The sequence below is a fragment of the Carassius carassius genome, chromosome 14, assembly GCF_963082965.1.
Source record: "Carassius carassius chromosome 14, fCarCar2.1, whole genome shotgun sequence".
Classification (NCBI taxonomy): Eukaryota; Metazoa; Chordata; class Actinopteri; order Cypriniformes; family Cyprinidae; genus Carassius; species Carassius carassius.
This window is the reverse complement of record NC_081768.1, coordinates 34,113,731-34,133,736: the sequence shown is the minus strand read 5'-3', so window position 1 is coordinate 34,133,736 and position 20,006 is coordinate 34,113,731. Positions and strand designations below refer to the sequence as shown.

The 20,006-nt window shown below is 35.6% G+C and overlaps 1 protein-coding gene across 3 annotated transcripts in view; it reads left to right on the top strand.

Moving 5' to 3' along the window:
• Positions 1-20,006, top strand: part of LOC132157539 (NACHT, LRR and PYD domains-containing protein 12-like) — a 137,974-nt gene that overhangs the window by 81,910 nt on the left and 36,058 nt on the right. For all 3 annotated transcript variants that reach the window (XM_059566912.1, XM_059566914.1, XM_059566913.1), the window contains one exon: positions 10,599-10,772. In XM_059566912.1, coding sequence (XP_059422895.1) covers positions 10,599-10,772 — 174 coding nt within the window. The remainder of the gene's footprint in view (positions 1-10,598; positions 10,773-20,006) is intronic.

Genomic DNA, 20,006 nt, shown 5'->3' with positions numbered 1-20,006 from the left:
AACCAAAATTTATTTTGAATAATATAACACATAATTCATATAATATAAATAATACTGCACACCTTTTAAATGTGTCAAATCTAAAATATGTACCATGTACATATTTTACCATGTAGCTTAGAGAAAATATAAGCACAGACTCAGGCACAGCCTTGACATTTATCCTGCTTGATTTCGTTCTAAGAAGTGCACATAACTTCATAAGTACCAAACTTTCATCTTTGAATATTACATATTAAACACTATAGTGTTTTTCTTTCATTTTCCGTGACTGAAGCCATCAAATGTAACACATCAGTGAGGCAAAACTGACGTCTATTTGTGAAAATATGCTGTGATGCGCTTGTTTGATAACTTGTGGTTAAAGCGCCACTCAGCGGTCAAAAGCTGCAAATGCACTTTACAGACGGGCGGCGGTAAAAGGGGCCTTTTGAATGTCTACCTACTGTATCATATTCTCACTATTTACAAGAATATCAAATAAAGACGCTTACTTGCAAACTTGACAAAAAAAACAGAAGGACTTAGGTAACAAAAACAAATCATCAACACAAGCAAATAAAGAAATTACCAAACAGCAAGTCCCTCTAAAATAAAATACCACACTAATTTTCTACCACACACTGATTGTAATCATAGTCCACTGAAGGCGGGCGTATGTACAGTTTTATTTAAACAAAGCGATCCAAACATTATCCAAAATACAAACAAATGAAGACCTGACTTGACTTGAACAGACTAGACTAGCCATTAACAGATTTAAATCCCCAACAGGAGATTACAACATCAATACACGACAAAGAACAATTCTTCTTTCCAGTTTAAAGGCGTTTGGCATCCAGCTTATTGATGCATTACCGCCCCTTCTGCTCCGGAGTGTGGATCAGATAATAGGTTATCTATTCCCTTTTCCAATTAAAATGTACACATCACTCACATTGTCCCCTAACATTAATATCCACACACACATCATGCATCAAATCCTGCCAAAAACCCGTTTCCTTTAAAAAAGTAATCAATATTCTACTCTGTGCCGTATTTACTGTGCTTGGTATCCCTTGTAATGTGATCTCCTGCACCCCAATCTCCTTTAATTTATACTTCATTACCTGCCTATGTGTTTTCTATCTTTTAGTCATGATTATGTGCTCCACTGAGTCCTCTTCTCGACATCCCTCACACAACCCTGTCTGGTGCTTCCCTATCATCTTTAGTGTTTTATTCAGTAAACAATAATCTTCACTCAACCTTAACTTAGTCACCACAGTGTCTTCTCTCCTATTTAGAATTTCCACCCTTTCCTCTTTAACATTTCTCTGATTTTGATATACTGTAAATGCCTCCCTTTCTCTTTCCCACCTCTCTTGCCACCTTTTATTGATTTTCTTCCATACTATGTATTTCACCTCTGCTTTACTTACATTAACCTGCATTTCTGTATTCTCTTTCATTATTGCCATTTTAGCCAGCCTGTCTGCCATCTCATTACCCCTAATCCCAACATGTGCTGCATGACAAAGAACAATGGCAACATGAAGGCTATTTATAACAAACAAATGCATAACACATTACACAATCCAACCAATGGGCAAACAGAACTGAGAACCACATGACAAGACATTAGGTGTGTTCGACTTGAAGCACAGCTACGGTCAACGAGAGTATCCACTTGCAGTCGGGGGTGGAGTTGAAAACAGACACGTGAAGCCGGACTCCTTCTTCTCCTGTTAGTGAAATTCACGCAACATTTGCATTCTTTATCACAGATGAAGTGAATTAAATGCAATATTTGTCAGATATACAGATGTTTTAGAAACATTTTCATGAGCAACAGAAACAGTTTTTATATACTGCTTAATACAGCATCACATTTTCAAGAATAAAGTTCATCATAGTCATATACTATTTAAATGCTAATAAAGTGGGGGTGTATATGCTTTTATCAGTATTGTATGATAAACGTGACTCAATACAAAAGTGAGACTACAGTAAAAAAAGCTTTTACCATTTTAAAAATACAGATTTGTGGCCATTATTTGAAATGAAAATGTACGAATGAACCCGAAACACATGTGATCGTTGTCATTCGGTGAAGCTGGCCACTCGAAAAACAGCTGTGCATTCAAGTTCTCCTGCAGTCACTCTGAAGAAACTGCGGCGGCACTCTCGCGGTACTTTGATGTGACAGTGACATGGCATTGGCGCTGGTTCAAGTCAAACTAAATTTATAACCATCATGCACTGCTTCAAGCAGGTCCGTAGATTACGCGGGATTAATTAGATTAATTCGTCCCACGCACTTTTTCGGTCAAGTGTGTTCGCATAGAGGTTTTCAAGAGCTGGTGTGAATAAATATAGATTCAAACTCAATGAGACAGGAAAGTCTTCGCATGATCTTATGTTTTATTTGGACCCAGTCACCCAGAAGGCGAGATGCGAGATAAACTCTCCTGCAGTGTGTGTTTCATTCATACTCGACGCCGGAGGGCGCTCTCGCACAGAAAGTCATACCAGGAAACTCCTAATATGGACAACAGCATCCAGCTATCACTGTATGAAAACAGTTGTTTACACAGAATAACAGAAACCTTTGGAAACACAAAGATATTAGACATACGATTGCGACAATATATGGTTTTTCAAGTCATCTCCAGCAGGTGATAAATTAAGTATATGAACAATGCAGTGCTAATTGACATAGCATTTATTACAGTATTCTGCCTTATTATGTGATTAAAAAAAGTGTTTGTAGTAGATTTCTAAGCCTATTAAAAGCTACAAATGAGAGAAAAATTTTAGTTGCCTATAGCATCCACTACCAGTAAACAGTTTTTGAACAGAAGCTTGTTAATGTTTATTAAAGAAGTCTGTTCTGTTCACCAAGCCTGAATTTATTAGATCCAAATTACAGCAAAACAGTAACATTTTGAAATATTTTCACTAGCCTATGTAAAATAACTTTTCTATTTGAAAGTGTAATTTATTGAGATTTTAAAGCTGAATTTTTAGCATAATTACTCCAGTCACACAATCTTTCAGAAATAATTCTGATATTCTGATTTGATGCTCAAACCAAACAAACAACAACAGCAAAAAACCCCACTTATTATTATGTTGAAAACAGCTGAGTATATATATATTTTTTTACAGGTTTCTTTGATGAATAAAAGGGTCAGAAGAACAGCATTTATCTGAAACATAAATATTTTGTAAAATGACGTCTTTATTATCACTATTGGTCAATTTAAAGAATCCTTGCTAAATAAAAGTATTAATTTCTATAATTTCTTTGCCAAAAAATAAAAAAATTATACAGACTAAGCTTTTGAATGATATAGTGTATAATGTTGCAAAGGCTTTTTATTTCACATAAATGTTGATCTTTGGATCTTTCTATTCAATCGAAGAATACTGGGAAAAAAACTTACTCGTCTGTTTTAAATATTGATAATCAGCAAATCATCATATTAGAATGATTTCTGAAGGATGTGACACTGAAGACTGGAGTAATGATGCTGAAAAGTCACCTTTGATCACAGGAATAAATTACATTTTAGAATATATTCAAATAGAAAACAGTTATTTTAAATAGTAAAAATATTTCACAATATTACTGCTTTTGCTGTACTTTGGATCAAATAAATGCAGGCTTGGGGAGCAGAAGAGACTTCTTTAATAAACATTAAAAATCTTACTGTTCAAAAACTGTTGACTTGTCTGTGTGTGTGTGTGTGTGTGTGTGTGTGTGTGTGTGTGTGTATGTGTGTGTGTTTGTGTGTGTGTGTGTGTGTGTGTGTGTGTGTGTGTGTGTGTGTGTGTGTGTGTGTGTGTGTGTGTGTGTGTGTGTGTGTGTGTGTGTGTTGAATTTCTGTCCCCCTCACTTCTGAAAAAGATGGCAACGCCCCTGGCTTCAAGTCATATTGGGATCGGTCTGAAAAGTGTTATATTCTCCTTCTTCTTATAGAATTTGCATCACCGGCATATTACTGCCCTCCTCAGGTCATCTGGATAGTCTGAACAAAGGGCTCCTTTCCCCAGTCCATTTTCCTCCACCCACTCCAAGGCCAATAAAATAGCCAAACGCTCTGCAGTAATGACTGACATATTATCTGATATTTATTTTCCATTCATTAAATTCAACTAAGGAATACTTAATCTTATTGCTGTTTTCCTACTTCTGTAATTCATTGAACTATATGTAAATATCTGAACATAATCTGACCAGATTATCTTTAAATGATTATAAACCATAACCACAGCATTACTTTCATCTTTCTTTATTTAATCTAAAATACTAAGGTCCACTTTAAGAACTGGCAGCAACCATGGAGCGACTGGAGGCCAAATAATTACTGGTGCAATCTTAATATCATTCACTCCTATTTCCTGAGCTCTCTTACCTATTGAAGTCTTCCTACTCTTTCTTTTATTTCCATCTCTTCTCTGGAATTTCCATTGTTCCTCTAATAAAAACCTAGCAGGGTTAGAACAATTATGACTTTGTAACTTAGTCCAATAATACAGAAATAATTTGTTCTGTCTGAGCTACAATATTAGCTCTAATAGTAGTGGTATTTTGCACTTTTAGTAATAATCTTTAGTTTTTTAAGCATTTGTTTGTAAAAATGTATTACATTTATGAATTGAAATTGTATGTATACCTATGGAATTGTTCACAGACAGCACAAGCAGGTGTTCAACTGATAAAAGACTTTCATTGATGGCAAACAATAGGATGCGTTTGCAGATTTACTTTGTTGACTTCATCCAGGACTCTTTATTCCCTATGTCCTTAAAATTTCTGTTACCAGTGAGAAACCACTTCAAACGGTTCAGTGTGTGCAGGAAAACAGATCATTCAAACTGATTTGCAAACCAATTCAGATTGTATGGCCAACTTGGAACAAATTATGCCTTTCTTAACATGTATTGCATTAAAACAAAGTAAAAGGTTTTTTTTTTTAGAAATATACTTGAATCAAAGTAAAAGTCACCACCTTTAAATCTACTCTTAAAAGTAAACATTTTAGTCCTCTCATTTTGAGAAGTTTATAATTAGTATAGTAGGACCTTATGGTGCCCCTGGGCAACAAACACACAATTTCATTATTTTGAAGAAGAGAACTTAATAAACTGTATGAAAGAGAACGTGTTCTTCCCCCATTTCCAAAGTCTCGAATAGATGCAATGCTAACGATCTTGACTTCAGTGTACCCCCCGGTAGCCCACTGCCTGGCAGTGGCGTGAGAAAAGAGAAATTTATTGTAAAGTACAGTAGGTGGCCAACCACAATTTCTATTACTGCCGTGTGTACCACCGCCGCAGGACCATGGAATTAACTTAAGTCAGTTGCATGTTAAAGTCATTAATGAAACTACCACCAGGTGGTGCAAAGAGACAGTAAGCATCAGGCACACCATGCAAATCTTGCACTTTGATATTTTAAAGAATCGTAAACAATCCTGCAATTAAATGCAGCTGCAATTTTTTTTTCGAGTTTTACTTAAACTGTAAAAGAGCAATTAAAGGCGGCTCCCTTTAAAATTCCTGAAGTTGTCAATTAATGAAGCTCTTTTTTTACATTGTGTGCACTTTGTTAATTACAATGAGAGAACTTTTCAGTTTGAATGATGTAGCTAAATCGTGGCAAGGTTTAATTTATTCGTTTCTTGTTTTAGTTAGGCCTAAATAATGGGAGCAAAATTATACAGTGCTTCACGTTTTACTAAAATAAAGGAAATAATTCATAAAAAAAACACAAGAACTTCTTAATCAGTGTACAAACAGATATTTTTTTCCAAAGTATTTATGTAAAAGTAAAAGGAAAGGTAACGAATAGCAAAGTGTGTGCTGTTTTAAATTAAAATGTACTTGTGACAAATATAGGTCTAATATGGGAGAATATTGACATATTGCATATAGATCCATGTATGAAGCCTAGCTCACTAAAATAGGCTACCACTTTTAATGCTCCGATGAAAAGTAGACCACCATTTCTTTAGGATAATTGAACACATAATTCATATTATTTAAATAATACTGCACACCTGTTAAATGTTTCAAATCTAAAATATGGTGTAATACTGTGTACCTTAGAGAAAATATAAGCACAGACTCATAGGCCTGACATTTACCCTGCTTGAATTTGTTCTAAGATACGCACATAACTTCATAAGTAGGCCTACTAAATTTTCATCTGTGAATAATAAATATTTTAACTACAGTGTTTTTTTTTTTTTCATTTTCCCCGACTGCAGCCGTCAAATGTAACACATTGGCGAGGCAAAGATTATTAACAAATTTATTAACCAAGATTCTCCTCTGTGCCCTTGGAAGGCCAGTCTGCAAACGCTACCAACCCCCCCTCCCCCGCCTCCCTTTTAGGAGTGTATTGGAGAAGCATGCTTGTTTGTCACCTTCAGGCAAGCTGTTTTTATTCCACAGTGAGTCCACACTCACATACATTTACACGACAACAGTGTAGTAAAAAACACAGACAATTGTTTCTTCTGCATTTCAGACCCTCAAAACTCTGTTGTTGTGTAAATGCATGGCCAAAATGACCCCCCCCCCCCTCCCATTATTTTTGAAAACAGTATTGTGTAAAAATTGTCCCTCTGAGAGTAAAACGTTACACTGAAGCAGTGATAATGAGATAATTAAGTGATTAAGTGCGTAGGGAGCATTAGTGATGAACACCTGCTGTTAACAAACAGAAACACTGAAGAAAAGATGAACAAGAATATAAAAAAAAGAGTAAAGCAGAAACACTACAACTGACTTACAGCTGCACAGACTGTAAATAAAAGAACACATGAAATCCCTCAAGATTTTATTAATACATATAAGCTTATTTAAAAGAAGTTTAGCTCTAGTCATTTATGATGTTTTACTGAAAATTATACTGTTTGCATTAGTGGTTAGTCTAGCATTTGACCCTTGACTCTTTTGTGTTAGTTTTTTTGTCTCCTGTTCATAAAGAAACATGCGTACTGTGGCAACGGAAGCAAATATGTAGAAAAAGAATGAGAAATCCCATGCACTGCAGCACGTATATATATATATATATATATATATATATATATATATATATATATATATATATATATATATATCTGCGTTAACGGGAGACTCTTATCGGTCGATAAAAAAAATATCGCCGTTAATCTATTCTCAAAGTTGGGTTGGGAGCTGGGTCTATACTCAGCAAGCTATGATGACTTTCACCTTGATATTTTATATAACCGACTGGCTGAGGCCAGCCTAAAAAGATGCTCAGGACAGTTGATGGACCACTGCTGCGCATCGTCACGAAAGCTTATCTTTTTCACGTGTTTTTAAGCCTTACTGCTTGTCGATTTTAACATTAAAGCATCTAAACACAAGACTCGGAAAAGCTGAACAGAGTAGCTGGTTACTCGCGCGCTGTGTTTGGTGTGCACGCAGAGACAGAATCGCATATTACGGACAGCGACACTGAACCGAGCTCTCTTCTGCGAAGTTCTCCTCGAAGTCCCTCCTGCACCTGAACGAACAAATACAAATCACAGTTTGAACAAACAAAAAGATGTGAAAGAGCCCAATTCAGTACTCGCGGTGTTCTGGTGTTCAGGGCTCACGCAGAGAAAGACGTCTCAAAACGCTTGAATTTGCTTATTTTTGCTCTTGTGCCGACAAATACATACAAAATATGTCAAAATATCCATCTTGGAAATTATGCTCGAAAAAACTGTCAGTTATTTCTTAAGTGAAATTAAACAGTTGAGGAAAAAAATGGGGCGTGTATTATATTGGATGCGTTTATCGTCTCTTAAAGTGACCGCGCCTAATTTAGCTACTAGCTGCTGTAATGTTAATCCAAGAAAATGAAAATGAAAATCACTTACAGTCAAACCAAAAATTATTCAGACACCAGATATCATTTTTGATATATATAGCAAAACTGTAATAATGTGAGAAATGTTGGTGTCTGAATAATTGTAAGTTTGATTGTATATTTCATTTTTACATTGAAGACTATCCAGTTTTAGATTTAATTGTTTGGTTTCTGTACCTTGACACCTACAAACTTAAAAAAATTTAACATTGTGTAAATAGCACAAATAAATAAAAATAAACTGACATACAAATTAAACAATTTCAAACAGGGCCCACTGGTACAACCTTCACCGGGGCCCCGCTGACCCCAGCTACGGCTCTGCTCACGCCTGTTTCACACATACTCCGTCTGCAGTGTGTATGCAGTCCATGTGTGTTACGTATGTGGTGCAGCACTCGATATGCTTTTACATTGGACGCGTTTGCAGTCCGCTACTCGAACGCTGGAATCCATTAACATGGGTGCGTAAAAAAATATGCAACGCATACGCACTGCAGACAGAGTATGTGTGAAACCGGCGTAAGTTTGTTTGCACCTTGTGTGCACCTTGTGCAATGTGGAATTAGTTTACAGCTTTTTCAAGCACTTTGTGTTGCATTTTGGAAACAGGAGATGAGCCCCTTTTCTAATGCACCACCTGGCTTGATAAACCCCTTCTCAAAGACTTACTGTTTGTCAATTTTATTTGGGTAGCATACATATTCTGAATGCCTTCGGCAGAATTCGAATGAGCCATTTTAATCTAGATTAATCTAGATTAATTTCAAGATCACAGTGAGATTAATCTAGATTAAAAAAATTAATCTATGCCCACCACTAATATATATATATATATATACTTTATATATATATATATATATATATATATATTAGGGGTGTAACGATACGCGTATTCGTATTGAACCATTCGGTACGAGGCTTTCGGTTCGGTACGCGGTACGCATTATGGACCGAACGGTTCGTTGGACTAATTAATTATATTTGGAAAATAAAAAAAAATTGTGAAATATAATGATATGCGTTCAACAAGGTAGCCCAATAACCCATACGACGTAACAGGCAACGCCCCTGACACCCCCGAAGAAGAAAAAAACACCAACTTATATGTTTATGTTAGACTACTCAGTCAGGCGCTCGCTCACTCAGTACGCGCTGAAGGCTCGTTGCAAAATGGCCAATGCGTTTAACAGACCAGAAATAGAAGATCCTCCAATAACCAACAGGTCTGGTGTTTGGGTGCACTTTGGATTCCCTGTAAGCTATAATGGTGATGGCAAGAGAGTGGTGGATAAAAAAGCAACGATATGTCGCATCTAGGGTACACCAGCGGGAATAAAAAATAAAAAAAAACACCAGCGAGAATACTTGAAACATGTCAACTCATTTACGCCGACATCACCTTAGAGTGTCAGTATCTGGGAAAAGACGAAAAAAAGGAGAAACACGAAACAAACTATCCCCGCAGCATTTAGACAGACATTTCCAACGGATTCAAACAGGGCAAAAGACATCACCACGGCGATTGGTAGGCTACATTTACGTTATAGCTGCGGATATGAGACCTTACTATTTACCATTCATTCTATCATCACCATTATAGCTTACAGGGAATCCAAAGTGCACCCAAACACCAGACCTGTTGGTTATTGGAGGATCTTCTATTTCTGGTCTGTTAAACGCATTAGCCATTTTGCAACGAGCCTTCAGCACGTACTGAGTGAGCGAGCGCCTTACTCTGTAGTGGAAAACGTAGGTTTTAAGAACATGCTTAATATAATTGAGCCCCGTTACAATATTCCTTCACGAGCCCATTTCAGACAGACTGTAATTCCTGCTGTGTTCCAAAAAACATAAGCCCTATAGAGAACCAATTGAGTAAAAACACACTCAATATAAAGAGTTATAGAGTTCCATATAAAAAGTTACATCTTTGTATTTGTTCATAACTACTACAATAATATAACATTTTCATTTTTTTTTATAAGGAGCTGTTTTTGTTTTATACAGTATGCTGCTAAGAAAACACCATAGAAGATGGGTAAAGAATAGCTCCATCATTGTTCAATGTAAAAAAAAACCATACTTTGTTAGTTTTAATAAATAAAACATTTTTTAAAAATCAAGGAAATTTATCTGCCAATTTTTTCTTTTTGCTGCATCTAAAACGTAACGAACCGTGACACCAGTGTATTGTATCGAACCGAACCGTGAATTTTGTGAACCGTTACACCCCTAATATATATATATATATATATATATATAAAATTAACTACAAGATCTTGGTCACTTGGTCTTTATCGGGTCCTCTCAAAATGCCTATTCAAATAGAATTGTCAATCACTGTAATGTTAAACAAAAATCCACAGCTGTCAACAATAATTAAAACACCCACCTCCTTTAATGTTTTATTGTTTCCATTGTTGAGGTTTGTGTGAACGTTAATGTCAAAGTGTGCCTTGATGATCAGTGAAGAATCCTTGCACAAAAAAATGTCATTGCTTTGTAACAGGATGAACAGAGATCGTCTCTCAGTGTAAATGCATAACAGCTAAATTTCCGTAAGACATAAACCACTTCATGAATGAATGTTGCCAACAAACAATATTAGGATATGTTGCATGGGATATTAATTATGTGATCAATGAGTAATATTTTATTGTTATGCACAGAATACAGAACCATCCATCTCCTCCTCATTAAATGTTATTCTTTATTACAGAATTGCAGGATGTTGGTCTTTTGTTCAGCACTGTGAAACTGTGTGTTCAGCTTTACAATCATCAAATTCCAATCTGAGAGAGTTGGACCTGAATGTAAATGGCCTGACAGATTCAGAAGTGAAGTTACTCTCTGATGCCCTGAAGAGTCTAAACTGTCAGCTGGAGATATTGAGGTTTGACTTTAACATTCTCTCATTTACTGTTTCATAACTATACCCTTTGTATATTGTAATGGGGATGTATCAGTGACATTTGTTTGCTTTAGGGTTTCTTTTAAGACAACGCAATGCGGATTATATAAACACTCAGGGCTCCATCATAGACCTGGTGCAATGCAGCTCCTGATGTGATCCAAGTGTTTTTTTGCTAGTTTCAGTCCTATGTATTTTTCCTCATGTCCTGGGCCACGTTGTTTAAATATCAAATGCATTTGCACCCATTTGTGCACTGAAAATGAGGTGTGTTCAGGTGCATTGTTGGCCCGTTGCTATTTTGAGGCAACTGAAATAGATCTGCTTAAACATGGGGATACACAGCAGCACACAAACATGCCAAATATTAAAAATGAAAGGATTGCAATGTAAAAGATAATTATTGTGTAAGTTACAAATACAAAAACGCCTACATGTCATAATGGGTAGTCATGGCATGTATCAGAATTAGGCTCCATTTTATCTCTGGAGATGTGTTTGGTCTTTGCACTTGCAAATTGTAAATAGCAATTACGCCATGGCACAAATGCAAATTGCTCTTAAAGGGAATGGGAGATGAGACTCTGATTGGATTATTGCACGTTATACCCAAACCACACCTTTAACTCATTTAGAATATAGGGACAACCCTTTTAGACCATGCACACTGTATATTTTTCTCTCATCATTAAACTAGCAAAAGTGGATTCGGACATGCCCTAAGTGCACCTGTGCCGTGCACTTTAGACCTTGTGCTTAGATTGTTAAAATAGGGCCCTCAGTAGTGTTATGCTGGGTACACACCACAAGATAATCAGGCTGATTTTGGGCTGATTATTCCCCTTCCGACAATACTAGGTAATGTCCAGCTTATTTTGGTGGATCTGATGATTATCTTATCAGCTTTTCCTGTGGTGTGAGGTGTGTGAAGAGTAACTGAATCTGCTTGGAAGAATGTTGGAGGCACCCCGATCGTGAATCATAAATATTCAACATGTTAAATATTTACAATCAGAAATCCTAATGTTTGGACGGAACGTCTTGGTTACGTATGCAACCATCGTTCCCTGAAGGAGGGAACGGAGACGTTACGAATGGGATCTCGTCTGAGAGCCCAATCACCTTCAAATGGTACAAAATGAGCCAATAGTACACAATGTACCTTGGTCTGCGGATTTTGCATCGTGAGCTCCGCCCCGTAGAGCAGGTATATAAGGAGCAGCACAAGCAACTCGCATTCAAGTTTTCGCTGAGGAGCCAAGCCAGTGACACGGCCGTTCAGCCGAACAGCGATGTGGCAAGGGGACGTAACGTCTCCGTTCCCTCCTACAGGGAATGAGGGTTACATACAGTAGGTGGCCATCCTATCTGGGGCTTATCGCCGTGCTGGTAACTGTAATTCAGTCGCGTGTTAAAATCATTCGCGAAACTACCGCCAGGTGGCGCAAAGGGACGGATTGCGAAATGAATGTAATTGTAAAATGAGATAAAAGGAAGTAAAACAACAATAACATTATGATATAACATTGTAACATTTAAAAAAAAAACATATTTTTTTTTACAATTTGTTAATTTTTAAAATGTAGGATAGTCTTAGGCTACAGTCTACTAAACAAAAATTAAAAGAAGACCTTAACACAAAGGATCATATGCATGCTATTTTTATTAAACAGTAAATAAATATAAGGCCTATATATATATATATATATATATATATATATATATATATATATATATATATATATATAAGCTAAATGTTTTAATTTCATTTTCATTTCGGTTCATTCTTGGTTTAAAAAAATCTTCAGGTTCCATATGCAGAGCGAAATGGCAACGGTCCAGCATTTAGCAATAATTAGTATTAACTCTGTTATTATTCTTGATTTTTCAAACTACCAGCATTTTTTAATTATGCCTTAAGTGTGACCAAAAATTAAGTATTATTTGTTTCAGCTGTTTGAGCGTGCTGGTGCCTCGCGCACATATTCACTGGAAACAGCAGTCGCTCACCAGACATTCGGCGTGAGCACTTTGACATATTGTTAATTATGATTTTTTTTTTCATCGATACTGAAACGCACACAGCCTATTTACCTCATGAATAATAGTTAAGCTTCAAATGGGCAACATCACAAATATGGAAACGTTTGATTTCTCCCGATTGAGAAAGCCAAACCTTACCTTATGCTTAGCTTTAAATTATTATTATTTTTTGTTTTATTACTAAGCCTATATTATTGTATACTGCAATTATATTTATCCATTAGAATTATATATTTTTAATTATTGTTTTGATCTGATAAATTTGTTAAATTTAAAGGATTTGTTGTAAAATATTTTCTAATAGCCTATTTTTTTCCTCTCACAAACTCTGATTTATTTTTTAGCATGTTTAAAAAAAAACATGCAGCAACCAAAATAGGTGATTGATCCGTTAAAATGAAACCTATACACGACTCATAGCCTATATTTTTTTTCCTCTGACAAACTTAATTTATTTTTAGCGTGTTTAAAAAATAAAAAATAAAGAAAACATTCAGCAAATGAAAATAGGCGATTAATCCGTTAAAATGTGTTACTCTTGGTTAACAGTAATTATTATTATTTTACTTCAGAAAAGAGCCAGGGACTAATCTAGGTTATCCATGTTTTTTTTTTTTTCATTGCATCTGAAAATGACTTTGTTCATTACATTCACTTCACGCGATCTGGCGCAGATCAGCCTCCCGCAAAGCTCAGCTGTGGACGATTTAAAAATGTTTGATATAAAGCAGTATAATAATAATAATAATAATAATAATAAAATAATGTCAATAAAAAATACCATTGGCCTGAGTAATTTTGACCATTATAGAATTGTGACTTTAAAGATTAGTCATTTAGGTGGTAATAATACTGTGAAATTAATAATGGCATGGATTTTAGAGCATAACAACTGAAGGTTTATGAAACATTAGCCAATAAAGCATTTTTTTAAACAACGGAACTTAAAGTTGTGAACTAAAATATTATTTCAACCATACAGCATGTGAATAAATAAACTGCATAATTTTCATAAAATGCATAACGTTTCTGGTGTTTGGATTTGTACTTCAATATAATGAGCTCCAAGTTTAAGAATAGCCCTAGACTAGTTTCTCTCTCTCTCTCTCTCTCTGTTTAAACATTAGCTCAATGATATACGTCTTCCTTCCGTTAGAATTTTCCTGCCTTGCTAAATGTTGGGCTCATGCAGGGCCGGCGCATGCCTATAGGCGAACAGGGCCTAGGGCGGCAGCTCAGCCAGGGCGGCAAGAGAGAGAGAAGGCAAGAGGGAGAAAGAGAGAGAGAGAGAAAGAAAGAGAATTATTAATTTATTTGTTTGTTTCACATTAAGTATAAATAAAATAAAAGCTATAACTAAATAAAAAAACTTTACATTTCAAATAACAATTCCCACACGGCAGCGCCCTATTAGTAGGTCTATATGCATGCAAAATACTTTAATGTTCAAAAATGTCAAACCGAATAAATGTATCTGGTCATGAGTAATCGCCTCCGTGGAAGAGCGCTTTTCGCTGCTTAGAGACCATGGGCGCGTTTTTGGATTTTTATATGACATCTCTCAAAGAAAAGGAGAATAGAATAGCCTAGTTCTTCAGAATTGCTTAGGACTGGAAAAGGCCCTGACTCATGGAGACTCGCGGGATGTTGATGGGCATGAATTGTTCGAAGAGCTGACTGCTTTGGGCAGACGCCTGGTTGCTGGATCTAAACCACTGGATGTGCTTAAATTCATCTGTGAAAAAGGGATGGAAAACAATTTTCCAAATGTTTTTGTAGCATTGAGAGTGCTTCTCACTCTCCCTGTCACTGTGAGCTATGGAGAACGCAGTTTCTCAAAGCTTAAACTGATAAAAATGATCTCCGAAGTACAAGTTAAACTCGAGGATGCAATCAAAGCGTTTGCCGCTGCGAAAGCCCAACGCGCACGCTTCTGAAATGTAGGTGTGTGCATGTGTGTATCAGTCAAGAAAACAATCAATAACTCCAGTTTTGTGAGCTAAAAAAATGTGTGCATACATTTAGTTTTATTCTGTACACTATCTATTAGCCTATAAAACAGAATTTATACTTAGCTGTTGCATTGTGTACCCTTTTCACCTTCTTGCAGAATGAAAAAATTAAAAACTCTGAAAACATGCTTGCACCTTTTTATTTTAGTGTAATTTCATAGATTAAAAAAAAATTTGTTTACATGCATCTTAAGGATCCCTAATTGTGAATGTGAGGGGGGCGGCTCGATCGTGCTCTGCCTATAGCGGCATTTGAGCTTGCGCTGGCCCTGGGCTCATGATCAATAAGTTGTATTCGCCTCTATCTGATTCAGTAAAGTCAAACCGCAGACAGTGAAGCCTGAGACCCGTGCGCTGTGAGGCGGGAAAAGAGGATTCCGCTTGGTCTTAAAGCCTCCCGCAAACATCCACGATCACAAATAACAATGATTTTCGTAAAATAATGATTAATTATTAACTGATGATTTGTTATTATCATTATGGTCTTGTGAAAATAATAATATGGGCTTGCGAGAAAATTATGAATACAAAGAGTAGTGCTGCTCAGTGCAGGCATGTTTCAGCCCAGTAACACACCGTTCCTCAGAGCCAAAACACAGACCGAATTCTGTTCAGCTGGAGGGGGTTGGGTTTTGGGTAGTTATCCATGGATAAAGGTGTGAATTGCTCTTTCATATGGACAGTGTCTTATGAGGCTTTCACTTGCTGAACCGGTTTATATACGACTGTTGTTTTGATTATATTCACAGTGCTGGCTCTCTCCGACGAGAGAAATGCAACATTCACACATTACACTATTCCTTTTCGTCTAAAAACATTTCAAGCTTTCAGTAGATATATTTTTAATGTACCTATGTGAGACACCACGATATTATGTTAATTAAAAAATTATACATTCATTATCATGAAAAATTAAAGTGATGAGACGGCGCCTCCCTGTCATCAATGCACATTAATAATTTTTGCACAAACACTTGAATATGAGCTTCTTATCACCAGTAAAATTCATGCCAACAGCCAACATATTTAGCTTGATCAGAAGGTTGACTGCAAGAGTCGAGCGGGATGTTAAGAGTTTGTCTGCTTCTTTTACTGATTATTTTCGGGTAAAGTATGATATAAACAGATTCACACTCAATCGCTTTCGCAATAATGCGTTCAAACAAATGTAATCTTACAGTGCAACTACATTATCAGCATGCTATCTGATTTTGAAATCTTGAAGTTAATCGATCTGTTTAGATAAAATAACTGACAAAAATATACTGTTATTTTCATCACAAACAAAAATTTCACAGCAGAAAGCAGCAATTAAAGATGTAATGCTTACAATGTTATTAGTTTGGCATGTGATAGGCTATAGGGGGAAAAGTTTACACAAAATAGCTTAAGACACTTTGAAACTCTCCTGTTATTTTTTTTTTATTATTATTATTTTATATGCTATGTTATGAACATAACATTTCAAACATACTGATATACTTTATTCATGGAGTGAAGGTGAAAGTGTTTATGGTATCAGAGCGCGTGGAGGGGAAGTTGTTGCTTCTCACAGACTCTGATGCGGAGTGAGAGAGACGTTTCACCCGACGAAATGAAGACGACCGTGGCTGCACAAGTACAGCACATCCGCCGAAAATCAACCTGCAGCAATGCTCATTCATCGACTCGCCAAGCTTTACTTTTGTAGGTCGCATGGCAGTAAATAATTCGATAATATGACCATGCAGTCAATAAAGATATTTAATAAAAACATTAAAACAAGCAGGGCTGTAAAATAAAACAATAAAAAAATGCATGCCAGGTCTACACCGGACACAAGTGGAACGATCCAACAAAAGACAACAGAACACAGTGATGGATACACTGGACACGATCCCCATCAGTGAACTGATGCTCGTTCTGTTTATGATGAAATGTTCTGACACTGTGTTCAGATGATTTGACACTATAGTGTGATGCCATCAAGTTTAGACACACTTTTCGCTGTGGGGCACAGATGACAACTTTCGCGTCCGGTGTAGACACAGACAGTGACTGCTCTATTTACAAATAAGTTCTATAAGAAAAAAAAAATCTAAACCAGTGGCATAACGAGATGGAAACATAAACTAGAAAAAATTTTAACAGGTCCTCCGTCCATGACACTGACTCACTGCGGAGCTGCAGTTTTAATCTGAACAGCTCTTAAAGCTGAGTGGATGGTTAAATGCATGATGGGCTATTAAAAAAAATAGCCTCTTTCCAGCATTAAGGTAATAACAGTACTGTTTTTTTTAATCACCTTGTTGCAGTTATACATTTGACTGCTAAATGAATGATAAAGAAGTATATTAAAACTTGTTTTGTAAAATTTCTTCATCATTTGAATATTGATTTAAAAATCGGTTTAAATCATAAATCGGATTTTTTTTTCTAAAAAAAAAAAAAAAACAGGGATTTTTTTTTAGGCCATATGATATTACCCTACTTTAAAAACAAGTAAAGAAGGTTCCCTTTAAAATTACTTTAGTTGTCAATTACTAAAGCTTTTTTTTTTACATCGTGTGAATGTTTTTGATTATAATGAGAGAACTTGAGTTTAATCGTGAGGACGTTTTATTAATTCTTTAGAGTTTCAAAGATTTAATAGTGCCAGTTTAATTTTATTAGTTTCTTGTTTTAGGCAAATTAGGCCTAAATAATGGGAACGAAATTATACAGTGCTTCACATTTAAACATGCAACAATTTCTTAATCAGTTTACAGACAAATGTCTTTTTCCCAATAAGTTATGTCAAAATAAAGGACAGGTAACGAATAACAAAAATGCATGCTGTTTTATTAAAGGAAAAAATATATTTATATTTAAAATATAAATTAAAATATAGGCATAATATATTAAAATATTGACATTTTGCATATTAATACATGTAGCCTACCCCCCTAAAATAGGCTACCACTTTTAATGCTCGGATGCAAAGTAAACCACAATTTCTTTTGTTATATATATATAAGCTAAATGTTTTAATTTCATTTTCATTTCGGTTCATTCTTGGTTTAAAAAAATCTTCAGGTTCCATATGCAGAGCGAAATGGGAACGGTCCAGAATTTATCAATAATTAGTATTAACTCTGTTATTTTTCTTGATTTTTCAAACTACCAGCATTTTTGAATTATGCCTTATGTGTGACCAAAAATTAAGTATTATTTGTTTCAGCTGTTTGAGCGTGCTGGTGCCTTGCGCACATATTCACTGGAAACAGCAGTCGTTCACCAGACATTCGGCGTGAGCACTTTGACATTGTTAATTATGATTTTTTTTTTCATCGATACTGAAACGCACACAGCCTATTTACCTCATGAATAAAAGTTAGGCTTCAAATAGGCAACATCACAAATATGGAAAAGTTTGATTACTCCCGATTGAGAAAGCCAAACCTTATTTATTGTTTTGTTCTGATAAATTTGTTAAATTTAAAGGATTTGTTGTAAAATATTTTCCTATAGCCTATTTTTTTCCTCTCACAAACTCTGATTTATTTTTTAGCGTGTTTAAAAAAAAACATGCAGCAAACGAAAATAGGTGATTGATCCGTTAAAATGAAACCTATACACGACTCATATTTTTTTTCCTCTGACAAACTTAATTTAATTTTTAGCGTGTTTAAAAAATAAAAAATAAAGAAAACATTCAGCAAATGAAAATAGGCGATTAATCCGTTAAAATGTGTTAAAAATGTGTTACTCTTGGTTAACAGTAATTATCATTATTTTACTTCAGAACAGAGCCTGGGACTAATCTAGATTATCCATGTTTTTTTTTTTTTTTATTGCATCTGAAAATGACTTTGTTCATTACATTCACTTCACGCGATCTGGCGCAGATCAGCCTCCCGCAAAACTCAGCTGTGGACGATTTAAAAATGTTTGAAATAAAGCAGTGGTTTTCTACCCGTAGCCCGTGACGAATTCAAATGTGGCCCGAACCACATGCTGAATACATTTTTTTTTTATATAATTTTCTAAAATTTTATTATTTACATCAATTAAAAAAAAATTATGCTACTAATGAAATATAAGCTATATCCTAATGTTTTTATGTGATTTTTTTTTCTTCATATATTATTTTCAGACATGAGCACTGGCATAAGCATTTAACGAACACATACAAGCGCGCGCTTTGGCAGAATTCAATTCAAATAGTCATCAACAGCCAATAGGTAAATTGCCTTTAAGGTAAAATTGCGCATCAGAATGGACACGTTTGTTTTTTAAGGGAGAAAAAAAAGAAATTCAAAAAATGCCAGCGAATGAACATGTACAAACTGTGAATAGTCGCAGTATCAGTATTGAAGGAGAAGTGCTGGATTTTTTTTTTTTTTTTTTTTTGCCCCGCAACTCAATTGAAGAAGTTCAGATAAATGGAAACACCATACACTATGTAACAATCCTTATCGTCATCGGAGAGTGTGTGCCGAGGCTCATGAGCAGACGACCGCGCGGACAGGTGCACGTGGTCAGTAGGCTTCAAAAGCAAAATTGCACATGTGCAGGCAGAGTGAAGAAGCTCATTGCTACTCGAACCTGTGCAATCCATCAGTAAAAGAATATAAAGACAGTCAGATGTGCAATAATTATGGGCAATTTCAGAGCGGACCATCAGCCTGCGCATTCAGAAGTATAAATTGAAGAAGTCTGCGTCCGCGCTGGCCGTGTCTGCATCCGGATTGCTCATGCGGAAAGTATAACACAGGCGTTACAATCGCAACTTCTTTGTGTTATTGCTTTCAAGCTGAATCTCACAAAATTGGTCAGCTCCCGACAGCATTAGGTGTTTTATTTATGGGGAATAGAATTGTTTATTTCAATGAATGTGATAGATTATATATCATAATAGTTAGGCTATAATATTATAAATCAGGTTGGCTTGTATTGCTGACGTAATATTTAAATTATATGCGTAGACTTGCACTTAGACCATAGTGCGGCCCGCTGGAAAAAAAGGTTGAGAACCACTGATATAAAGGTTGCTGTCCCATTTTATACAGGAATTGTTCATTTTAAAAAATCAAATTATATTGTTAGTTCTAATTATATTGTTAACACAAGTTCATTTATAACTTTTTTTTTTACTTATGAACTCCTTGAGAATTTAAAGTTAGTTTAATAGTATTTAAAT